Genomic DNA, 22,596 nt, shown 5'->3' on the forward strand with positions numbered 1-22,596 from the left:
AACGCCAGAAAACAATTTTCCATTTTTTATACTTCTTCTTTTACCAGTTAGTTAATTCAACAATATTTGAGTATGTCCAAATGTTTGCAGACTGGCTGGATTTCCTCTTAGTAAGTTATTTAAAACTTGATTTGTTGCATATATTTAAATAACTCCCTAGAAAGGAAATCCAGCCAGTTTGCAAACATGTAGACGTACTCAGAACATTATGAGTTTGATAGACTAATTTCGTACAAAATGTATTTGTTTAATTCTTAAAATGCTTAATGCAACTAATATTTTAATGAACAGGGGGATTGTAAATTAAAAATTGAGTTACTAGCGTTGCCATAGTAATACATAGACATGTCTTGAGCCGTAAAAAACTATGACACTTAACTCATGCCTATACTTTCAGTCATGCCCATCGCGAATTTAGTCGTTCTTCGACTGCCAGCTAGGCATGATGTTTAGAATCTGAAAAAAAATGCCTACTTGCGATGTGGAAACGTGTTAAAACCTTTCAGATAAACATTGTAAAAAGTATTCTGTAACTTTTTATTGGTATTTGTACATGCGTGACTAACAAAGCTTTAAGAAATTTATATTCTGCTGTAAATATATTTTTTTTAAACGTCAAACTACGCCTAGTGGCGCAATTGCGAAGCTCTTTTTTGTTACAGTAATACACTGATAGAAATATGTTTTCAAAATACAAAAAAAGTTAGTGAATATTATTTTTGATTTTCTTAAAATCAAGAGAAAATAAATAACTGGATCAAAATTATAAGGAATTTAAGGAAAAAATCTAATTACGATCCACCAAAGCTAAATATTGATTGTTAACATTAAAATTCCATCTTTTTTAAATACCAAAAACGATCGTCATTTCATTTTAAATAGCATATTCATGATCGTTGAATGGAGCCCTGGTTGAATAAACAAACTTCATAACTATGGGTATGTTTTCGTGTAACTACTTTTTAAAATATTTTCCTCTAAACGGCATGTCTTTGTTTTATATGTCAATGGTTACTTGCTTTCTCACTAGGAATTTTTTTATTTACTAATATAGCTATCAATAATTTCATGGATTTTTTTGTTGTTGTTATAATTAAGAGTATTTCATAATTCAGAAGTAATGAGGCTTAGATTATAAATAAAGTACACGTGCATTTTTCAAAATTTATTTCTACCATTGATTCCAAACATATGATAGTTCATTTACTTAATCAGATAAATAAATATCGGGTTTGTTTTTAAGTAATGGTTTTTGAGTACTTAACGTGAAAATTCAATTATACAATATGTATGCCTTATCAAACGTCTTTACGTAAAAGCCACTGCTTCGTATGGATGAATAGTAATAGATCTTGAGTCGAAGACATCCCTAAAACAAAACAAAAAAAGTGTTATATTGTATTTGATGAAACGTTTGAAATTGCTTTAGCAGTCTGGGTACTATAAAATAACAAATTCACATCAACCATTTCGAAAATTTAACCTGAGATCTCTTGCATAGTGCCTTACCACTAAACCACAATGCTTATACATATTTAATTCATAATGAGAACTTTAAAATTTTTTAGCATAAAAAACTTGAAATCAAATAAAAATGTATGTATGCTTTTGCATTCAATATCTTGATCAATTCATTATAGAATACAATCTAGAAAAAAGGAATAAGTTTTTTTTTTCTATTACTCCAAAAGATGTTTTAAATAAACAAGTTTCCAGTATGCAATGCTAATATTTGCACTATCGACAAAATAAGGAAACGTATGCTGCAAAATTTGAAAATGTTAATAAAATAAAATCCCTCATAGTTGTGCAAATTTTCCAAATCCGGTGTAAAAATGTCAATTTGAAGATTACAAAAAATAAAACTTAATATTTTTAAAAATGAGATAGATATACCAAGTCTTATATCATAACCACACATGAGTTAATAGAGAGAATAAAAGAAACCAAGAAAGACATGGCATAATCAAACCTAACTTACACTTGCAGAGAGGTTTAAAGACTGAATAATTAACGTGCGAAAAGAAAGATTAATTATTTATGTCACTAAAATTAAATGTTACTAATGAGTTTATATTAACATATTACAACAGAGATGAAGAACATCGAGGAGAAGGTAATATGGAAGTCTAGGCATGTACAGGGCTATTGACTTGTCAATGGCTAGTTTAAGTGGCCACTTTACACAGTGTGTAACATTCCCCATTCTGCCCATATTCGAAAATCTATATTCCTTCAATTCTTTCATCTGTCGATGTTTGTGAATTTAAAGAGCTGAAACCTTTATTTATGCGAGTGAGATTCATCTAAATAAATTATTTCACCTACATAGCTTACCGACCACATACCGCACACCGCATCTGAGGACATAAGTCTCCTTGGCGGTGCCCACATACACGGAAAATTTGCTCGTTGTCAAACGAGAAAAGCTGCCCGAAGGAGCTCTCTGAAATCTGGTAGCCTTAGCATCTTTGTGCTGAAAGAAAGTAATCCAGAAGTACATAATATGTACTTCATTGGATTGAGAAGAGAGGGAAGTGAATTCTTCACTGACTGGAATTAAATTGATTGGACATAATCAATTCGCCGAAATGATTACAAAACTTTTTAAAAGCCTTGAAATTCTTTTTAGAAGCCACCAGATCTGTATATCCGACAGGACCTATAACAGGGCCACGGATAGTAGCGAAAAGCTCCATTCGGTAATCATAGAGAAGGGGAAAGGGACAAAACACAGGATGTGTTCAGAAGATTGGTTAGGATATCCGCAGCAGCACGAAGGGGAGTCAACAATATTAAAAACAAATAATTTTTGATTAAATTTACCATGACCTGATAAAAACTGCGTAGTCCAGTGATCGGGGATAACCCAAGAAGATTCTAAGCGCTGACGGATTGAAGGAAAAAAAAGAAAGGTAACCCTCCCTGAAGAGGAAGATTCCCATCGCGATTGCCAAGCATTAAGAAGAGCATTTAAAGTCATTTTTTTAAATATTTGATTGAGACATTCGGTCAGTTGGGAGTAGACGGACGCCACCAATAACAGAGGAACGCCTTCTTTTTAGGTGGAAATTTGCAGATCGTCGCCGAACCTCCAGATCTAAAGGAAACAAGCCCGTTAGAACCGGGAGTGCATCCGTTGAGCATGTCCTATATGCTCTAGAAAGAGCCAGAAGAGGTTGCCTTTATCCGCTTAAAATAATTCGCCTGAAATATTGCAACTCACATCGGTGTGCCCAGCAGCCAGCTGCATAGCATACGATACCTAGGAAAATGGATAGGATATTTCACCTGCATACTAGACAACGCCTGAAAATATTATTTTTTCAATTTCTATACTTCTTCATGGACCAGGTGGATTCATCAACAATATTTTGAGTTAGTCCAAATTTTTTAACATTTAAGATAAGGTAATATAGAAGTCTAGACATCTACAGGGCTTATGACCCGTCAATGGCTGGCTCTGTTGTAATATGCTAATATAAACAGCTCCCCGGGTAGTTGAATCCAGTCCTGGTCTACAAAAATTTGGACAAACTCAAAATATTGTAACTAAAGAGTGTTTATGAAGTTCTCATATAATAGAACAAAAAACATAAAAAGTAAATAATAAATAATAATAAAAAAAAACAATATACATTATACTTAACTAAGAACATTACCCAACTTATTACAATTTAAACATATCTATTAATGTTGATTTTCTCTTTTTTTGCCGAGAATATATTCGTAATTTTTTGGGATCGGGTAGTGATGAATTAAGGAAAATCGAGGTATGTTTTCAAATACAGAATCGTATGGAATTTTATTATTTCTGCCTATCCCTGCGAGAAAGCAGTTAATTAGTTTGCCATGTTTGTTAAAATAGCGTTTCATTATTATTTCTAAAATATATAGTACATAGTTAGAGTAAAAGCTGAACTGTACATAACCCATTTGAAATGTGTATTTTTTATAATAAAATAAATAAAACAACTTTATTTTCAACCACTAATTTTAGTGGTTAAAAACAAAGTTAGTGCTTCAAATATAAACTTTATATGTGTATTTTTTATTTAAATAAATAAAAAAACATGTTATTCCAGACAATTTTTTAAAGTTGGTTAAAATGCTTCGCTGAAATACACCATTTAAAAATAATTGCTTATAATTTGAATGACAAAATGCTCTGCACGCGGATACTAGTATTAATAATTCACATTTAAATGGCACTAGCCTTTGTAGAATTGAGTTTTTTCTAGCTCTGACATTATTTCATACCAGAGAGACCACTAATTCGATTAAACTACAATTCTACGCTAAACGGCATAGCGTATAACAGCAGTTACAGCCCTAGAAAATTTACTGCCTTATAACATTAACATCGGTATAATAAATGACCTGTTGAATCCTTAGAACAAGTATCACTTAAAAACTTCAATTAATAAAATTAATCAACAATATTTTGAGTTTGTCCAAATTTTTGTAGACAAGAACTGGATTCAACTCCCTGGCGAGCTGTTCATATTAACATATTACAACAGAGATGAAAAACATTTAAGAGAAGATAATATAGAAGTCTAGGCATCTACAGGGCTTATGACCTGTCAATGGCTGGTTTAAGTGGCCACTTTACACACTGCGTAACATTCACCATTTTACCTATATTTGAACATCTATATTCCTTCCATTCTTTCATCTGTTGATGTTTTTGAAGCTCTGTAGATGCCTAGACTTATATATTACCTTCTTTTTAATGTTCTTTATCTCTGTTGTAATATGTTAATATAAACATCTCCCCGGGGAGTTGAATCCAGTTCTTGTCTACAAATCGTCAACAATCTATTACAACAGAGCCTGCCATTGACAGGTCATAAGCCCTGTAGATGCCTAGAATTCTATATTACCTTATCTTAAATGTTAAAAAATTTAGACGAACTCAAATTATTGTGGATAAATTACCTAGTCTATGAAAAAGTACAGAAATTGAAAAAATAACATTTTCAGGCGTTGCCTAGTATGTATGTATCAATTAGATGAATCTCACCCGCATAAATAAAAGTTTCAGCTCTTTTATTTCACAAACATCAACAGATGAAAGAATTGAAGGAATGTAGATGTTCAAATATAGGTAGAATGGTGAATGTTACGCAGTGTGTAAAGCGGCCACTTAAACCAGCCATTGACTGGTCATAAGCCCTGTAGATGCCTAGACTTCTATATTACCTTCTCTTAAATTTTCTTCATCTCTGTTGTAATATGTCGTTAAAATTAATGTTTTAGATTAGTAATTACGGTATTTGCTTTTTTTATTTAAAAATTCGAGTGAATTATGTCAAAGGCGATATTCAAAACTTTTTTTACTTTGCATATCCTACCTTTTCATCGGATTTATTGTTTAAAGAGGCAAAAGTCCTTTCAATTAGACTAATCTATTATAAGTCATGTCTAATTAACTTTTGGACCACAAGTAGTAAATAAAGAACACAACAGGAAATAATAACAAGATATTCCTCAAAAGTAAATTACTACGTACCAAAAAGTAAAACAACTTAGGCTTAGAAACATTTCTCTGTGGTAGGTCCAAGAATTTTTAATTTACTAGATCAGGTAACAGAGGAATCTGAGTCATTTTTGAAATTCAAATCTGGTTTAAGTAATTGGTTTGCTCGCGATCAAATGTGAACTAACTGGTAAATGATTAATATGTATTTATAAATGTAAAATGTAATAATGAATAAAGTATCAATGATGTGTATAAACTTAATATATCTGTGTATGTATATGTATGTATAAAATATAATATAAATATGTATGTGCGAACATATATGTATATATGTGTGTAAATGTATTGTATGAATGCATTACAAGTGCCCCGACTCAACACGGATTTTCTAGCGAGTCGGAGCAAGTTCACAGACATGGGTCGTTCCTGATTGTGTCGCTATAAACTGTGTCTCTGTCCTTAATAAATGTATGTATAATGTAATTCATAAATACAAAATTAAAATGAAGACAAGTTCTTAATTCTAATTAATTAGATACAAAAAATGTTTTCTTGCGCGCCGTAATATTTTTGCGCGCTCGTTTTACACCTGGGCCAATTCGTACCATCTGGGAGCAAAAGGTTCAATGCCTATCTATGTAGAGTACAATCATGTCATAGTGTAAATAAAAAAATACAATTATAAAGTTTACTTTTTTATCATTTTAAACTGCATGTTTTGCATTTACTGTGCTTAAAATTACAATTCTTAGGCAAAAACCGAAACAAATTAAGATTTTTGAAATATTTTTTTTTCCTTCAAATTTTTAAAAGTAGAATATTCCAACCAACCAAATTAAGACCAACAAATTACAATAGGGATGAAGAATACCTTAAAAAGGGGAATATGGAAGCCTGGGCATATACAGGGCTAGTGACCTGTTATTGGCTGGTTTAAGTGGCCACTTTACACACTGTGTAACATTCACCATTTTGCCTATGTTTGAACATCCATATAACTTTGATTATTTCATCTGTTGATGTTCGTGAAGTTAATGAGATAAAACTTTTATTTATGCGGGTGAGCATTTACAGGTCATAAGCCATGTAAATGCCTAGACTTCCATATTCCCTTCTTTAAGGTATTCTCTATCCCTGTTGTAATTTGTTCATCTTTATGACTCCCGAGGGAATGAAATCCAGTCATTTATCTACAAACATTTCGACGAACTCAAATATTTCAAATAAATACTGTTGAAAATTGGTTTTGTTTTGTAAATTTTAATTTTGCAATAACGTGATGAAAATGTCACGTCCCCCATTTGTATATTCATTTGTTTCACTTCTATTTAGAATTTTTTTTAACGCATTTTATTGACAAATATATTTACATAAATAAAAAAAAACTTACGAAGTAGTTTCGTGAAAACTGTTTTTTTGCAATCAAATTTTAAAAATAGAATTAACATTTTTAGTCTGTATGGTTGATACATTTTTCTTAAATATAAATTAAATAACAAATACTCTTGTTTGGCATCACAAAAGGTCAGAATTCCTAATAAAAGTAGTAAATTACAGCACAGAGCTCCTAGCCTTGAGGTGTAAGTAGTAAAATGAACGCTTTAATATTTGCAAATAAGAATGTTATTTACCCAATTTCCTTTGGAGATTTGACGCTGGCAACGCGAACAGTAAGGCTGTCTTTAATTCCACCCAATTGGGATTGAAGGTTGATTCTATCGTACACTTTAGAATCAGTGTTTACTACCACAACAGCTCGATCTTTTCCTTCAACGCCCCTATAAAGTAACATTTTCATTAGTAGATACATAAATACTAGTCTTACTGAGAAAGAGACATACATACTTACCAACAATAAATGTATTTATTTAGGTATTATAAAACGAGATAGGGGCTTTATAAGTTATCCATTAGAATACTTTTATGATATAAACCATATTTTTTTAACAGGTAATAAATCTATTGAATATGTTTAATCTTTATTTGGTATAAAAAATCACCGGTTCAAATCCGGCTCCAAGGACCAAATGGAGCAATTATTCTCAATTATTTATTTAACTTAGAAAAACAAAAAAAACATGCATGGCTTTAATTAACCATCCTGTATCCTAAAATTTTTATTATTTCAATATTTCCAACAAACAAAAATAAAATTAATTTCACCCCCTAAAATTTTTCATTCTTTCAATATTCCCAACAAACAAAAATAAAATTAATTCCACCCCATAATTATTTTGGTTAAGTATATATTTACACCTGATGATGAGTTTTTCTAAATAGCTTAAATTTTTTTTTGTTATTATTATTATTAAACTCATGTGTGGCGTAATTATACAAAGTGTTTTATTAATTTTATGTTTAACATCTTATTCCACAAATATGACGAAAAAATATATATATAACTATTCTAAATTTAGAAGTATTTGCCTTGGTTATAATTTATTTTAAGAAGATAGTTATTTATTTGTTTTGTTTGAAAAATTATATTTAGTACCACAATGGGTCAGAAGGCCCAATTACAGTGGTTAATTACTGCACGTATCACCAAGGTTTAAAAAAAAGTCACACTGGGAATTGAACCCGGACGTTCCGTGCGTGAATCATGTGTTTTAACCATAATGCCATTACAACGCAAAAGGCCGCCGTACTTATAAATTAATTAAGAAAAGATTTATTGTGCGGTGGCGGTTTGTAGTAAAGCTCAAAGCACCCTCTTAATACCCATCCGCAAGTTCTCTTTCTTCTCTAACTCATATAGAGTCCATGTGGCTTGACTGTGAAATTATCTCATATCTATGTACTATCAAAGATGTTACCACAGTATATCTGTTAAAATAACGTCTTAAGGAAAATCTCTTTTCTTTTCCTTAACATCTCCTCCTTTCCTTTTTGTTCCTTTTCCCCATTAAATGATTATTGATTTAAATATTGATTTACAATAATTCATATTGTAATAAGGTTATTTCTATTTTTGTCTACGTTTTTTTAATTCTTACTGTCTATTAAATATGTTTTTTTAACTTTAATTATATCAACAAAGCTTTTTTTATTAGTTGGTTGCAAGAAGTCGCAATTTGACAATAAGCCCGCTTATGCACAATTTACATTACGTACAAGAAATTAAATAAATGAAATTGAAATAAAACAGTATTATGTGTGAATCGGGTGGCATATTTTAGGTAAAACTTGCCTTTATGTAAACAATATTCTATGTGCGCCGCGATTGGTAAACTGATGCAATACCCTATGCACCATCAGATGCAGATAAGTGAAAAGGGATCATTTTAAAAAAGCAGCTGAAAATACTTTAATTTTGTTTATTTTTTTTTTGTCTCAAGCCAATTTCAATCAATTTAATCTAGTTTAAATATCGGATAATATACATTTTATTTATCAATTTATATTAGAGCGTAAAATAGTTACATGCGACTAACCTGGTAAAAATGACAATATCCTCATTAATGGCTTTGACTTGAAGATCTCCATTTGTAAAGGCTTCGTTTTGTCTTAGTGCAGATAATGCAACGTATAACTGAAAACAAGTGTTAAAGTACTGGTTTGAAATAATAATTACATAATAAGTCTATCAGTTTTGAGTTTTAAACTTTTTGCAACCTACGTTATAAGCACTCCTTTTAGTTGCGCGTTGCAGCTTAAGATTCAACTCTTTGTAGTTATCTGATACTGGTAACCAGGTCTTATTTACAGTATTAGAAAATCCTGGGGAAAATAACAAAAAATATATAAATTATTGAGCGCTTAAATCAACAATGCTGTAAATTAAAAAAAAATACTGTACAATAAGTTATTTGAGTGCAACGTTCATAAATCCATACAGGCGCCGAATTATTTTACCAAATATTTAGATCGTCTATCGAAGAAAACAACATAGCATTTTCTGTTTATGATAATACATTATTGCGCAGCGCTAATTCATTATACCTAGAACTTTTACTCTTAGTAACGAAATCGGATCACAAATTTAATACAACGCTATGGAGTGGAATTTCGGATCACCTCTACCCATAGAGAGTGATAAATTTGAAGAATTTTATTATTTTAAAATGATGAGACCTTGCCTCACATAATGGCCACACCAATGATTAAACGCTAAAAAATATGAACACGTGAAATCAAACATGATAATTTTCATTTAGAACAGTATTGCGACCTTAAGCGTTACCCAAAACACCTAATGGAGTTGAATTGACCAAACTGTATTAGTTTTATTTCCGTTTTTGCTGCCGTTTTATACACAATATGTCGTTTGATCATCAGTGAAGCCATTATGTTAATCAAATTCTCGTCACTTTTAAATAATAAAATTAATCACTCTCCAGGAGTAGAAAAGATCCAGAATAGCACCCTTGGAGTGCAATAATTTAGCTCGTGTGTGTGTAATCAATCTACAGACGTTATAACTACACTTTAAACAGTTAAACAGTTGGTTTTTCTTATGTTTACACATAAAATTAATATCGAATGTAAGATATACGTCAGCTTTAAGTTTTCGTTGATATTGGGGCATGACGTTTCTGTTGCGTGACACTTTATGACACATCGCAAACGCATCCCTGTCATTTTGAACGCAGCCACTTGCTAGGTCAAATCTCATTCATTTGCACGCTCGTTCTTTCCTCCGCTCCATCCCGAGGACCAGCCTCACGCTCTCATCCCGGGCGGCTTACGTGTCGAATCACTCGGCAGTCTTGTACATCTTCTTCCAAAGTGCCCTAAGTGATAGGTTCCGAACCAACCCAGTAGATGGTTAAGATCATCCCAGCAAGCGTCCCTTCATAGACAAAACGCCCAACAGATCACGGCAAGCCATACACCCTTTTCATATGTTATCATTTTTTTTGTATTAACATTTAAATCGTGAGTTGATAATATGTTCTTTGTTCCTCATTGTAGTCAAATATTATAATCTTAAAAAATCCCATTATGATAAACGAAAGTGTGCTATTACAATTCCGAGTATTTTCGAAACAACGAAAGCAATATGAGGGTACTACTTGCGAACCCGGTAAAATCCAAAATTTAAAATAAGTGAGATTTTAATTGAAACTTATTCAGAACACAATTTTTTACAATAATTTTAACATTTTCAGTTAAAAATTCGGCTTTATTTGTAATTTGATTTTTAAATTATTGGCTTTGTTGCAAACATGGCAACCTCTGCTTGAGTATTGCAATTTTTTTATTTTTTATTTCACTACTATTTCTTGACATAATCATGCTTATGTCATCACTGCTTACGTATGAAATATTTACTGATTTTAATAAAAAAAATCAGTTTAAAAAAGTTGAAGTTAAGTATTGTATCAGTTTTTTTGCGATTTGCTCAAAAAAAAGAAAGATGGATTTTGCCGGGTTTGCAAGTAGTACCCACATATCTTGTTTTTTTCTAGTACGTATGTTGCGTATGTTATGCTAAACTAACTTAAAGGACATCGTTCATTATACTTTTAATTTTGATATAAACTAACTATTGTTGTCAAATGTCTCTAGAGTTAATACTAGCCCATGTACCTGCCTATCCATATTGTGATAAACTCATTTGTAATATAAAATTGAAAAATATAATGATTTTTTTATATTAAAGGCGTTAAAAAAATTAATAAACTTGTACCTGCATGTTCAGAGTCATCCCATTGGAATGGAGTTCTGGCAGGATCTCTAGAGGTTGAGTTAAACGCTTCTATTCCCGCATTGCATCCTGAAGGATCAACTGTTTCTTCCCAGCTTAAATAGAAGTTTGTCATAGCTATCTCTTCTCCCTATAAAAGAAAGCGATACATTCCATACAATTTATTATTTTCGTTGATATCTCGATATAAATAACATACTGAACGGACAACTTGTACGTTATACTTTATTAGAATAATTTGTATTCGCAATCTACAAGTAAATATTTATTATAGCGATTTATTCGTCGGACAGTATAAAATAGAAACCGATTCGTAGTAAAGAGCGGATCGAAACAAAAATGATTAATAATGTAATTCGGATGTTTAAGGTATTATGTAAAAAAAAATAAATTATCGGTTATAACAAAAAGGGGTTTTATGGTTTCTTAATATAATTAAACCGGGTTGTGGTCTTGTGGCTAGTGTCACGGAATAAGGATCAAGGGTCCGAGGCTCAAACCCCGCTCTACAACAACTTGACTCTCATTTTCTAATAGTTGGTTAAATACAACTCTTTGAAAAAGCCCCCAAATTTAAACAATTGATAATTTTATTTATTTTATTTTTATTTTTCAAGAATTAACGGTACAAGTACCTTTTACATTACATACATATATAAGTATTTACAGTGGAGTATATACAGTAACAACTTTTTCAATGCTTACTTAGAAAGAACATAATTAAAATATTGATTCCACACTAAAATGTTTTACAAGTAATTGTTTATAAGCTGGAAATTTCAATAAAAATATGTCACCTAAATCCGAATGTTTATTACCCAGCGCATGTAGACGATTCAGTACTGAATTGCTAGAATATATTGAGATATGATTGTTGCAGTGATAAAGTTGAACTAGCCTTGTCACCTTGTAACTGGTACTTTAAAACTAATGATTGCCAAAATTTCAGGGCTATCCAATACTGAATTAACGATTTTAAATAGAACTTATAAATCATTAATAGTTCTCCTGTCCCTTAATTTAATTGATCAAAGTCATCATGAACATAATCACAATACCAGAGAAAATAAAAAATTTAGATGGTTTCTCCCATTTAGTAAAAAGGCGAAGTTACAAAATTCAAGTTTATATAAGGTAGTAGAAAAATATTGTGATGTAGAAAAAAACATTTATTCAGAAAAGAAATATTTTTTATTTAAAAAAAAAAGAAATAAAAGCGTTCTTATAATTTACCCGAATATTTCAATTTTGGTGGCCTTTTTTAACAAATGAAGAACTTCAGCCTTACGGGAAATTGGATACAAAAAATGTTTTCTTACGCGGGGTAAAAATTAGAGCATTAAATTGTACGCCAAAGTTTCTTGAAAATGTACAGAAAAAATAACAAAAAATATGTTGATTAAAACGCACTACTTTAAATGACGTCACTGGTTCATGTGAATCAATCTATGATCTGAGAGCTATGGGAGATTTCCGGTCTGCTAGACCAATGGGAAGAACTGAATGAGAATAAGCGGAAATGAACCTCTGACGTTACATGCGGAGTTATTTCAGAAATACAAAACTTTGAAAAATCGTAGCGCTGATAATACGATATATAAAATTTAAAAAAAAAAAAGACTTTTAGTTTAACAGTCTATTAACAAATAAAAACCACTTAACTTCATCATTGTAAATAACTCATTATTAGAAAATGGAAATCAAGTTGAGGTAGAGTGAAGTTTGAGCCTCGGACCTCTGGTTTGTGAGTCCGCAACACTAGCAACGGGACCACAACCCGATTCAAATATAAAAGTTCAAATAGAAGGATAAAAAATATGTTGTCCAAAGCAACAGTGAGATATCTCTGAAGAACATATTTTAAGATAATCGGACTGTTGTGTGCAAAGGGTCTGACTAAATTGAATTTTTTAAAGTTAATTATGAATACTTTATTTTCACAAAGTTTAACTATCAAACTTCAATATTTTAGTATTTGAAAACATTCATTTATTTATTGTATTAACGTATCTGCAGGTTTATCTAAACATCAGAAATCTACAGTCAATCTCACTGTTGCTTTGGGCAAGCAATATATTGTTATTAATAAAGCACATAAATTAATATGTTATGACGTTCCTTATTTCAAGATAACAAATTAAAAATAAAAATAAATAACTATTTGTGTAAATTATAAAAACGAAAATATTTATTTTTTTATTTTATTAAAATATTTGGTAATTCTTACTAACTGCAGAATTGGAAAACATGAGATTTTGTGAATTTTACACCAGGAATGTCTTGTTATTAATTTTGTCTGATGATTTTAAAAAAAACCAATGAATAAAGTATTAATTAATTAATTTATTTATTTATGCTTTTTAAAATGAAATAAAAATAAATGTTGAACCTAGAAAGTAGTTATTCCCAATTAGGACCTTTAATTATTTATGAAGAGTGTTTAAAATAAAAAGAAAGAAAACTTAAAAAATACATTTGGAAGGTATAAGATATGTCCTTTAAATACAGGAAATGCGTCAATATCTCCAAAACCAAGCGATTTTGATGTTAATGCTTTTTATTATTCTAGCGAGCCATGGATAGGTCCATCATCTTTTTAGTTTTATCATTGACTTAAAGAACTAATGATAGAATTCAAATTGAATGTCTTACGTTGTATGTTACGGCGACTCCTGGCAGAAGCATTCCCATCATGATGATTCCATCAGATCGTTCAGTTCCATAACGGGAAGCAGTTCTTGGTTGGTCGTGGTTTCCAACCTAAGCGGTTGAAAAAACACTCTAAGATAAATCACATAAATCAAAAAAAATATTGTTACTTTGGAATCTAATAAATGAAAACTGTTTGATGTTTTATAACAAACGATCTGAATCCGGCAATGCTTTTTTATTGCTAGATTTGAGTGTATCAAAATTATTGAGTATGTTTAAATAAGATACATACATATACATTATTGTTTAGTGTTTCGATCAACATAAATTGTGAGGGTATGTGTGGGGTCATAGTCCATAATCGATGACACACGTGCTATAACGTTTCACTTGAAATAGTGTGATGACCCAAGAAAGCAATGTCATCATTTTCTGTAGAATCCAATATCACGTTTTATGCAACCTTATCAGTATTGGACATGAAATCGGGATCATCGTTCTGCAGTACATTCACATAGTCCTAACCATGAAGAAATGAACTACAAAGGAACGTCGCCTACAAAGAGACCTAAGGGCGTGGCACCGCTGGTCAGTCGGGCCAACAAGTTTAACTCAGTCAGTTAGTCCAGCTCGACGAAGTCACACAGTTCCAGCATGTTGCTCAAGTGCAGTCTCTTCAACCCATCATCGACTTAACACTCGTCCGACATAATTCATTATTTATTTGCCATGTAATAAATATCTGTGTCTTCCCTGTCAACCTCTAACTGGGGTAAGGCCCTTAAACCTCAACAACCTATTCCTACATATGCAGTGGCAGTTTTAAATATTGGTAAATACTTATTGGTAAAGGCTTAAATAAGCATTGTTTTTCTGAAAAACAACTGCATGTCGGACCTTTAATGTATAACTAAAATAGACGAAATCAACATTTCGCTGTCCCATTTTCCGTAGCATAAAACTAAACCGATTTTGTTATTTTTTTTACACTAAGTATCAGAATAAAATTTTCTGTATCGGTACCTCTTCTTTTTTTTGAAAATAGTTTTTATATTTATGTATAATTTAACGTTCTCATAAAAATGTCCTTGTTCCGATAATGAATTATCAATTAAAACACAAAACAGGGACACGCTGATGGTATTTACCTATTATGTTTAAAAATAAAATGCTTTAGTGCCATATTCCTGGGAGAAATAACAAGAATATGTTTGAAAAAAGAAAAGTCATCAAGAAATAAATCAGTTCAAAGATTTTAGGAGCCATAAGAATGCCCATGGCATAGCTCATCATTTTCCAAAAAAACCTGCTTAAATCGATCTAGTAATTATTTAGTATATCAATGACAAACATATGAATATTGCCTTTTATATATTGTATAGACAAATGATAAATTAAACCTTTTACAAATAATAAAAAAAGTTTTTAACGCATACAAGTACCTACATAAGTTGGTGATATCTTTTTTAACTAACCAAATAATTTGACTCACAAAATAATCGAGATATTTTGATGAATTAGTTTTTTTTATCCATAACTAGATTCATGGTATATTATGCGAATGTTTTGAATTTAAAGATTATTATATTTAATAATTGATTGTTTTTTTTTATTAATTACGTCAACATTGAGTTTGAATGTATTTTAATATTCTATTTAATAAAATGCATGTTTGAGGTTTGAATAAAATCGTTCGATCAATATATGTAATATACTGAAATCATTTTAAAAAAGGACACAGTGACCATGTCAGAATGAAAATAAATAGAAAAAATCATACTTGACCGCTCTGAAAACGTATTTTAAAGGACATATGAATAAAAAATCTGATACATCGTTTTTGAAAAATGATGCGAAGTTTTAAAAAATCCATAATCAATTCATTTATATATTACTACTTACCACCCAGTTGGTGACGCGTCCTTTGGGCAAAGCATTGAACCAACCAGCAATATTGGAGACAAGGGTGTGAGCCTTGGCTCTTACATCAAGGAAGGCCAGATTAAAGTTGAAGGGGAAGTGAGCTCCTTCGTGAGTTGCATTTCCATAATACTTCATCACCAAGTCTACGTCACTCATGGCTTCCATCAACAAAACCCTAAAAACAACGTCGATCAGATCAATGTTATTAGTATTAACTTCGGAATTCCACTTACTTATTATTATCGGAATTCTACTTAAAGTGTGCTCTAACGTCTCTTTAATTCGCTTCTAAATTCACAAGTCCATACAAACTTGGTTGGAATAATCTCTGCGTACGAGACTGTCGCTGAAGATCAATAAAATTTAGAGTCTGCTGGAGCTAGAGTTTTTTTTTTCTTAGTTAAATTAGTTAATTTTCAATTCTTAAAATGTTTTTTTAACAATTTTATAAGATTTATTACGGCGCTGTTAGTTCTTATAACGGACTTATACAAACTAGTTTAATAGTTCTTAAACCGTGATTTATACTGATTTATTTTGGCTTCTTTTAAATTCATTTTTTAATCCTTAACGAATCTGACATTGAAACGTAAATCAAAATGTTAAAATTAAGTCAAATATTTATCAGCGTTATAACTTTTTAAAGATTTATATTTCTAAAATAACTCAGTTCTCCCGATTGGTTTGTTTACGGTAAACAAACCGGATATCCTTCACAGCTTGATTGATTCATATGAACCAGTGACATCGTTCAAAGTAGTGCGCTTTTATGAAAATATTTCTTATTATTTTTTTCGTACATTTTCAAAAAACTTTTCCGTAAAATTTAATGCTTTAATTTTACCGCGCGCAAAAAAATATATTTTGTACCCAATTGCCCGTAGGGCTGAAGTTCCTTATTGTGCATAATTCGTAATTTGTTTTTTTCAAATTTATAAGCCGTTTTTGCTAACCAAAAAGTATAATAAGTAGAAAAAGTTAGAAAATATACCATGAAATGAAAAATGTGAAAACATAAACCATGATTTTTTAATTATTTTGTATTTTTTGTTGTAAATTTTTATGGTCTAACATAGTCACAGCCCAAAAAGCCATAAAATGTTGTTGAATGAGTGAAGGACCGTCTACATGTGGAGATCAATACAAAACATATGATAATTGGCTTGTCCCCGCTCCGTGAACATCCTCGACCGCGCAGAACAGAACGCTGAGACAATTAAAAAATTTGCTCGTATTCACCCGTAAGCGCTGCGAAAATGAATAAACGACGACGTTTTTTACAAGCAAACTCACGAAAATACTATTTTTTTATACCAAGATGTACTGGCATTGTTAAAGAACGAACTAAATAATTAAGAGGGTTTTTTTCTGCCAATTTTTCGGCCGATTGTTCAGCAGAGATAGCCTGCCCGCCTATCTCGGTAGAGATGTCTCGGGACAATGTTTTGTCCTGCAAATTTATGTTTACACGTGGATAATGGTCGTATCTATTTTGTCGTAATTTGTCTACGTATAAACGGCCTTTAACAAACATAAACCGTAATAAATAAACATTTATTTTAATTCGTGACTTATGTCAACTATTTAAATTATATCCATGTTGAGAATGTAACACCCGGTGTCGAAATATTTCTTTGATCACACATTATTGATGGTGGTATGGACGGTATTGTGAAGAAGCCTTCCAGTTAAATAAAAGGATTTTGTGATGCTTAAAATCCTTTCTTTTGAAGTCCTGCAGTAGGGTGGACAGATGTTTTTTCTTCCGAATTTTGAAATGAAACAAGTCTAAAAAGTTGCTTTTTGGATAATTTGGAATGCGAAAAAAAATCAACAAAAATATTTTTGTTGATTTTTCAACTTCAACCCGAGCTTTTCGAAGTTTTTGAAAAAGTCGATTTTTTGCGGTAAACCGGCTGTCATTTCGTGTTTAAGTAAGAAAATAAGTCCAATTAAATTTTAGAATGTGCATCAAACCCTATTAAATAAGCATCTAAGGGCGTGAGTTGAACTTTGTTTTGTAATACATGGGTAGCATTGTTTTAATGAGCCATTGTTTTCGTCAATATTAGCCAGGCGTTAAACGGAATCAGTTCCGCGGAGTGGCAACTTTTTGCATTTTGGTAGTTTTAAAACATGTTCAAAATTTTTATGTGATATGTATTAAAGTTAAATCTTTACTAACATTTTTTTTTTATCAATATAGAGAATTGATAAAATATTCTAAGACAGATTTAAACTTTAAACCTCGGTTGAGGGCCAAAAGTACTATAGAATATTTTTTTTATGATTTTTACTTTCAATGTAATCCAAAATGCATCTTTTTAGACCCCTTTCAATTGGATGTCTAAAAAAATAAATACTTCATACATCATCGGACCACTCTACCCTGCAGTTCAAAATACACTTTGGTAGGAAATACACTAAAATTTATTCAGATACATTGTTCCTCTGGTTTTTTCCACAATTCATCACAAAGTATTGTTTGACAACATATTTTACCTAGTACTAGAGTTGGTAGATGCTGTAACTTCGTCAAGGGTTGCTCTCCATTGGTACACAATTTCATAAGTAAGATCCCTTTCTCTCGTGTAAATATGGTTCAAGAAATCGTAGCTATCTGTAAAAAAAAATATTTAGTAATAAATTTACAGATATTTGTTTTACATGCGTCCCAAAAACGTTAATATGATCTTAATCTCAGATACGTTCAAATTAGTCATTAATTATGTTAAAAAATTGGTTTATCAGCAACTTTGTTTAAATCGCATCATTTTTTATGACAATTTATGTAAATTTAGGTCAAAAATCATAGAAATATCATAAGAAGCAAATATTTAATTAGCTTTATTATAATGTACATATTTTTAATTTCTTATCATTTACATTTGTTATATTAAACATAATTTCAATTATTGTATTAAGTGTGAACAATGTTTTTGGTGTGTGCATGAGTGTCCTGCACTAATTTAAAAAGAAATTGACAATATTTGTGTACATACTGTTTGTTTACACAATAAAATAAAAAATAATAATAAATCTCATCTGAAGATACATTTTCTGTAACTTCTTTAAACTCTCCTCTCTTCCTGTTTTTATTGGGTTTTCATTAAAAATCGAAAAAAAATTGTGATTTATTTATAAACATATTTATGTATTTTTAATTCTATTGGGTGTTAAGATAAGTTGTGTCTGTTTTTTTTCTAAATTTAAAAATGAGCACTTAATATGAAAAAAAATATGAGTTTTAAAAAAAAAAAAAAAATCTATTCTATAAATTAGTGTGTTTGTTTTTATTATTATTATTATTAGTTTGATTGATCTTAATTTGTTGCAACAGAGAAGTTAAACACTTTTGAGAAGGGAATATGGAAGTCTAGTCATTAAGACAGGGCTTATGACCTGTCATGGGCTGGTTTAACACTTTATACACTGTGTAACACCCTCCATTTTGCCTATGTTTAAACATCTACCTTTCCTGAACTCTTACATCTGTTGACTTTTATGAATTAAAAGAGCTGAAACCTTTATCATGTGGGTGAGATTCATCCAGCTGAACCAATTAACATATTAGGCAACGCCCGAAAACAACTTTCCAATTTTTGTAAATCTTCTTTTTAAATGTTTACGGAACGGCTGGACTTCATCTTTTTGTTGCAACAGAAAGGGAAAATGTTTTTGAGAAGAGATTGAACTTACTGTCATCATATTTTACTATATTGGCTACAGAACTGCTATATTAAAATGTTTTTTGATTTAAATGAGCATTATTATTCAAAGTCTTGGGTGATTCTATAGAATGCTGCAAACGCCTAGTTGCATTCTACCGGCAACACTATTGACTAGTCCTAATCGTTCGTTGCGAACTCCGGGCAATGAGATCACACTCATAACGGTGTGATTACAGCAGATAACGAGAGGATAAAAAACGAGTTCCTGGTGACTCCAAACCAGAACCAACCAGCTAAGAGAAGGTAACTCCGACAGAAAAATTCACCAGAGAAGGCAACGGGAAACCACTCTGGTCATCTTTTGCCAGGAATCCCTATGGCGAGTACAACCAATAAGCAGTTGTCCTGGCTGCTGAAAACAAGAGTAGCGCAGGACGAGATGCTCTCGCCGTAGTGATCACCAACGTCGGGGGGACCTGACAAGGCACCGCAAGAAGAAGAATTCAAAATCTTCCTTATGTGAAATATTTTAACTTCTGTATCGCTATTAAAGTCATGATTAAAATTAATCAAGTAATTTGCGAATTGGAATACGTTGTTATTGTGAGACCGCCTTTTAGTTTAATTAGAATCCTGACAAAAAGACGGGCACATCTCGAAGCCGGTAGACATAGACAATTAAGTTAGTGGTTATGAACAATTATTATCTAACACTCTTTGTTATTGATTTATTTAATGGATAAAATTTTACCAAATAAATTAAGTTTTGATTTAATAATGTCCTTACCTTCGTCATCGGTATTTCCCGATATGGGCTCATCAGGATATTCTCCTTTATCGTTAACATCAGCTTCCACTAAATGAGGTATAGCATCCACGCGGAAACCATCAATTCCTTTAGCCAGCCAGAATTTCAACACATTCTGAAATTACACGTGAAATATAAATAAATACATAAGTATCCTAAAATAGGTAGTACTTTATATGGATAAATTGTGTTATGTTCCTACTGGAAAACTCATTACAATTTCACTGTTCATCTTTAAATGCTTTCAAATATATTTAATGAACCCCCTAAAAGGTGATTTTTAAACTGGGTCCTATCTGACACCACGACGCGCGTATTTCTTTTAGCCAACGAGCTTTAAAGATTCATGACATTCATTATATTATAAATAGTACAAATGATAACATATTAATTTATTCAGGTGAATAGTAAATTGAGTCTGAGTTGCAGGCTACATGAACATAATTTCTATCACATAAAACATTTCCACGTGGTCAAATAGTTTTAGCATAAAGATTATATCGCACATTTAGGACTAAAACGACTCAACTAAAAAAATCCACTTTTTGGGAAATTGCAAAAGAAGAATGTAAATTGTGACTCTTTCGTATTCTTTCATCGATTGTTTTGTATTTTTCAAAGTAAGCACAAAATTTTGAGTTAAAATTATACCAAAGGCTTTCAGCTATTAATCTATAAAAAAAGAGTAATAAAAATAAATTCTATTAAAATATCACAACAGAGATGAAGAACATTTAAGAGAAGGTAATATGGAAGTCTAGGCATCTACAGGGCTTATGACTTGTCAATGGCTGGTTTAAGTGGCCACTTTACACACTGTGTAACATTCACCATTCTGCCTATATTTGAACATCCATATTCCTTCAATTCTTTCATCTGTTGATGTTTGTGAAGTTAAAGAGCTGAAACCTTTATTTATGCGGGTGAGATTCATCTAATTGAATTATTTCACCTACATACTAGGCAACGCCTGAAAATATTATTTTTTCAATTTCTATACTTCTTCATGGACCAGGTAATTTAACAACAATATTTTGAGTTTGTCCAAATTTTCGTAGACAAGGACTGGATTCAACTCCCCGGGGAGCTGTTTATATTAAAATATCACAACAGAGAGTTGTATGCAATCAAGCAATGCAAGTTGTGTGCAATGTTGTGCAATCTCTGTTGTGATATTTTAATATAAACAGCTCCCCGGGGAGTTGAATCCAGTCCTTGTCTACGAAAATTTGGACAAACTCAAAATATTGTTGTGAAAATAAATTTTTATAAGTTTAAACAAGACATTTGTTTAATCAGTCATTTAAGATTGCAAAAAAACAAACAAAAGCAATTTGATTAATAAAATAATGACATAATTTTAATTAGGTTAGAACACGTCACCAAACACATGTTGTTAATTATTCATGAAATGACATAAACGTAAATAAGTCACTAAGATTGTCAGCATTTATTAACTTGACGACATCCGTCCTAGGTTATCAGTATTTTTGATGTTTTAATGATTAGTTATTACTGTACAAGAATTGCATTTTGTACTGCCCTTAAGTATATAGTATGATAGTAGATTAAGCGACATTGGGGATTGATTTCCGAGTCAACCCGTTTTATTATCATTAATTATAATTATGCGTAGGTTTAAACCGAACATTATTGTACTAATCTTTTGACTTACATTCATTTCCCTTACAACATTAGGGTCTCTGTAGTTAAGATCGGGTTGCTCTTTAAGGAATTGGTGAAGGTACCACTGTTTGCGAACTGGGTGATAGGTCCAAGCTGGGCCACGGAAGACGGACACCTAGAAATCAGAATAATTAATAAGAGAGGAGAGTCCATTTCATTCCTTGTACTTGTTGATTATAAAGAACGCAACCATTTTCTTTCTTTTAAAAACGTTTGACTCTAAAGTTTTATTGAAGCATCATATTTATGACAAAAAATATTAAAAACATTTAATATCAATAACACATGAACACATACCTAGATAAAATGTAGTGACTTTTATTAAATACATATTATTTGGAACAAAAAAAACTATTTTCAAGAAAGGAGTTAAGGACTGGATTTTCTTTAGTGGAAGGGATTTGAGTAGAAAACTCCTTGATGATTTTACGAATGTTTGGGTTGACTGTTTACCATTTTGATGTAACATAAATATGTTTTTTTTTTAAAATTTTTTTTTGTGTTTTTGATCCTATATCTGTGGTGATATACTCATGTGTCTGTGTCATATAATTGCTCGTCCCATCTCAACACAGGACTTTTAGTCCCAACTCTATGGGACTTACGTCTCAAATAATGTACAATAAACTGATACATGTAAATAATTAAATAATAGATAAATCATAAATAATAATAATCAAACATACATAAATAATCATACATGTATGTATCGATAACTCAG

At 31.2% G+C, this 22,596-nt stretch overlaps 1 protein-coding gene across 1 annotated transcript in view; it reads right to left on the reverse strand.

Annotated features, from left to right (window-relative positions):
• Nucleotides 1–1,152: 1,152 nt before the first annotated feature.
• LOC148282069 (maltase A1-like) overlaps nt 1,153–22,596 on the reverse strand; it is a 35,768-nt gene continuing 14,324 nt past the window's right edge. The window contains exons 5-14 of the mRNA XM_088225670.1: nt 21,865–21,990; nt 20,169–20,304; nt 18,213–18,330; nt 15,690–15,885; nt 13,788–13,895; nt 11,118–11,265; nt 9,105–9,205; nt 8,920–9,017; nt 7,117–7,263; nt 1,153–1,369 (exon numbers count right to left, since the gene is read on the reverse strand). Of these exons, the coding sequence (XP_088081796.1) occupies nt 1,309–1,369; nt 7,117–7,263; nt 8,920–9,017; nt 9,105–9,205; nt 11,118–11,265; nt 13,788–13,895; nt 15,690–15,885; nt 18,213–18,330; nt 20,169–20,304; nt 21,865–21,990 (1,239 nt within the window). The 3' untranslated portion in view covers nt 1,153–1,308. The remainder of the gene's footprint in view (nt 1,370–7,116; nt 7,264–8,919; nt 9,018–9,104; nt 9,206–11,117; nt 11,266–13,787; nt 13,896–15,689; nt 15,886–18,212; nt 18,331–20,168; nt 20,305–21,864; nt 21,991–22,596) is intronic.

Source organism: Micrasema longulum, unplaced genomic scaffold, assembly GCF_059751315.1.
Source record: "Micrasema longulum isolate JH-2025_06_02 unplaced genomic scaffold, ASM5975131v1 h1tg000380l, whole genome shotgun sequence".
Lineage (NCBI taxonomy): Eukaryota > Metazoa > Arthropoda > Insecta > Trichoptera > Brachycentridae > Micrasema > Micrasema longulum.